General features: G+C 66.6%; 1 protein-coding gene across 1 annotated transcript in view; it reads right to left on the bottom strand.

Moving 5' to 3' along the window:
* Nucleotides 1-255, bottom strand: part of LOC108509662 (keratin, type II cytoskeletal 75-like) — a 7425-nt gene extending 7170 nt beyond the window's left edge. Inside the window, exon 1 of the mRNA XM_017839201.1 lies at nt 43-255. Within this exon, the coding sequence (XP_017694690.1) occupies nt 43-255 (213 nt within the window). The remainder of the gene's footprint in view (nt 1-42) is intronic.
* Between the last annotated feature and the right edge of the window lie 1354 nt (nt 256-1609).

Below are 1609 nucleotides of genomic sequence, written 5' to 3'. Positions count from 1 at the left end.
CGAACCCCGCGCCGCCCCCGAAGCCCCCCTTGCCCCCCAAACCCCCCTGGCCCCCCAAGCCCCCGCAGAGCCCGGCGGCCCCCCGAGCCCCCCCAGGGCGGTGCTTTTGCTCCCCCCCAGGCTGTAAACGCTCCTGCTGCCGAAGCCGGAGCCCCGACACGACCCCCGGGCGCCGAAGGCGACCTTGGTCTTGCCCCCGAAGCAGACGGAGCTGGAGCCGAAGCTCTTCCCCAGAGCGCAGGATTGGCGAGACATGACGGGGGGGCCCCAAAATGCGCAGCCGAGAGCCGAGGGTGGAGGTTGGGAGGCGACAGGAGGCGAGTCCTGGGGGAGCGACCGCCGGGTGCCCCCTTTTTATGGGCGCGGGGAAGCGCTGGGTGCCAGGGGAGGGGAGATGTCAGGTGGGTGGTTTCTTTTTTTGGGGGGGCCGTTTAATTCCTTTCATTGTGTTCGGGGGTTTGGGAGGGTTCCCTCCTCTCCCCGCCACCGCCGTGACCTGCCCCCGAAACACTCCCCGGGGAGAGCGAAGGCAAACAAAGCCCTTGTTGGTGTTGGAAGGCGAAGCGCGGCTCAAACAGCCCCGGGTCGGGGCTGTCACCGCTCACAAAGCCCCGCCGAGCCCCCGCCACGCCTCGCCCTCGGGGGAGACCCCGCTCGGGGCTCAGAGCTGTCATTTTTGGGGCTGACAGCAGGGCTGGGTTCCCAGTCACACCCTCGGGTGCCCCCGGGTTCAACCTCCCGCTCCGAGCCGGGGCTGACGCGGGTTTGGCCCCGAGAGTGTTTCACAACCCGGAGCGTCGGGGCTTGGCAGGGCTCGAGAAACCGCCGTGGTGTCAATAAAGACGAGCTTTTAAAACCTCCCGAAAGGGTTTCCGAGCGGGTTCGGAGCCCTCGGAGTGACGGGCTGGGCCGGGCGGGGCTCGCAGAGCCCGAAATGTCCCGCTGGCTCCGGGTCGGGTCGGGGCCCGGGGGCCATTCCCGGGTGACGGGGGGGTCCCATCCCTCCTCCCGGGACCATTCCAGGCGCTTTGGGATGATTCCCGAGGGTCCCTGCGGGTCTCCAGCCCCCCCCCTCCCCCGGGCGGCACGTGGCGCTCCGGCAAAGCCGCTCCCGCCGCGCCCCGTTGTTAAGAAAACACAACTTAATTGCTTAATTGCTTTTAATTTCCATTTTAATGAGGTGTCGGGCTGACTCCCCGGAGGATCCCGGGTTATGACGCTGGAAAAACAAATAAAACCCCCCCAAAACACCCCCCCAAGCCCACGCGGCCGATCGAACCCAGCGCTGGGCGATCCCTTCACTGGGACAGGTTTGGGGAACCGGTTTCAGCTCCGAGACTGTTCCCAACCCTCCCCCCCAACCCCCCGGCTTTGTTTTCCCTCAAAATATGTAAAGCTGGGCCCGGGATGTTTCCTCCTGAATCTCGCCGGGGATTCGTGGAGCTCCAGGATTTCCAGCCCGGGGGGATTTGCGTCGCAGGGAACCGGGAAGTCGATGCTTCCCCCTGGGGAAAGGAGCGCCCTGCCCGCCCCAAATCCCACCTGGAAACGCCTTCCCACCCCCTGCGCGCCCCAAATCCCACCCGGAAACGCCTTCCCACCCCCTGCG

The sequence above is a fragment of the Lepidothrix coronata genome, unplaced genomic scaffold (assembly GCF_001604755.1).
Source record: "Lepidothrix coronata isolate B3197 unplaced genomic scaffold, Lepidothrix_coronata-1.0 Scaffold386, whole genome shotgun sequence".
Classification (NCBI taxonomy): Eukaryota; Metazoa; Chordata; class Aves; order Passeriformes; family Pipridae; genus Lepidothrix; species Lepidothrix coronata.
Note: the sequence above shows the minus strand (reverse complement) of the source record. Positions and strands in the feature narration are given on the sequence as shown.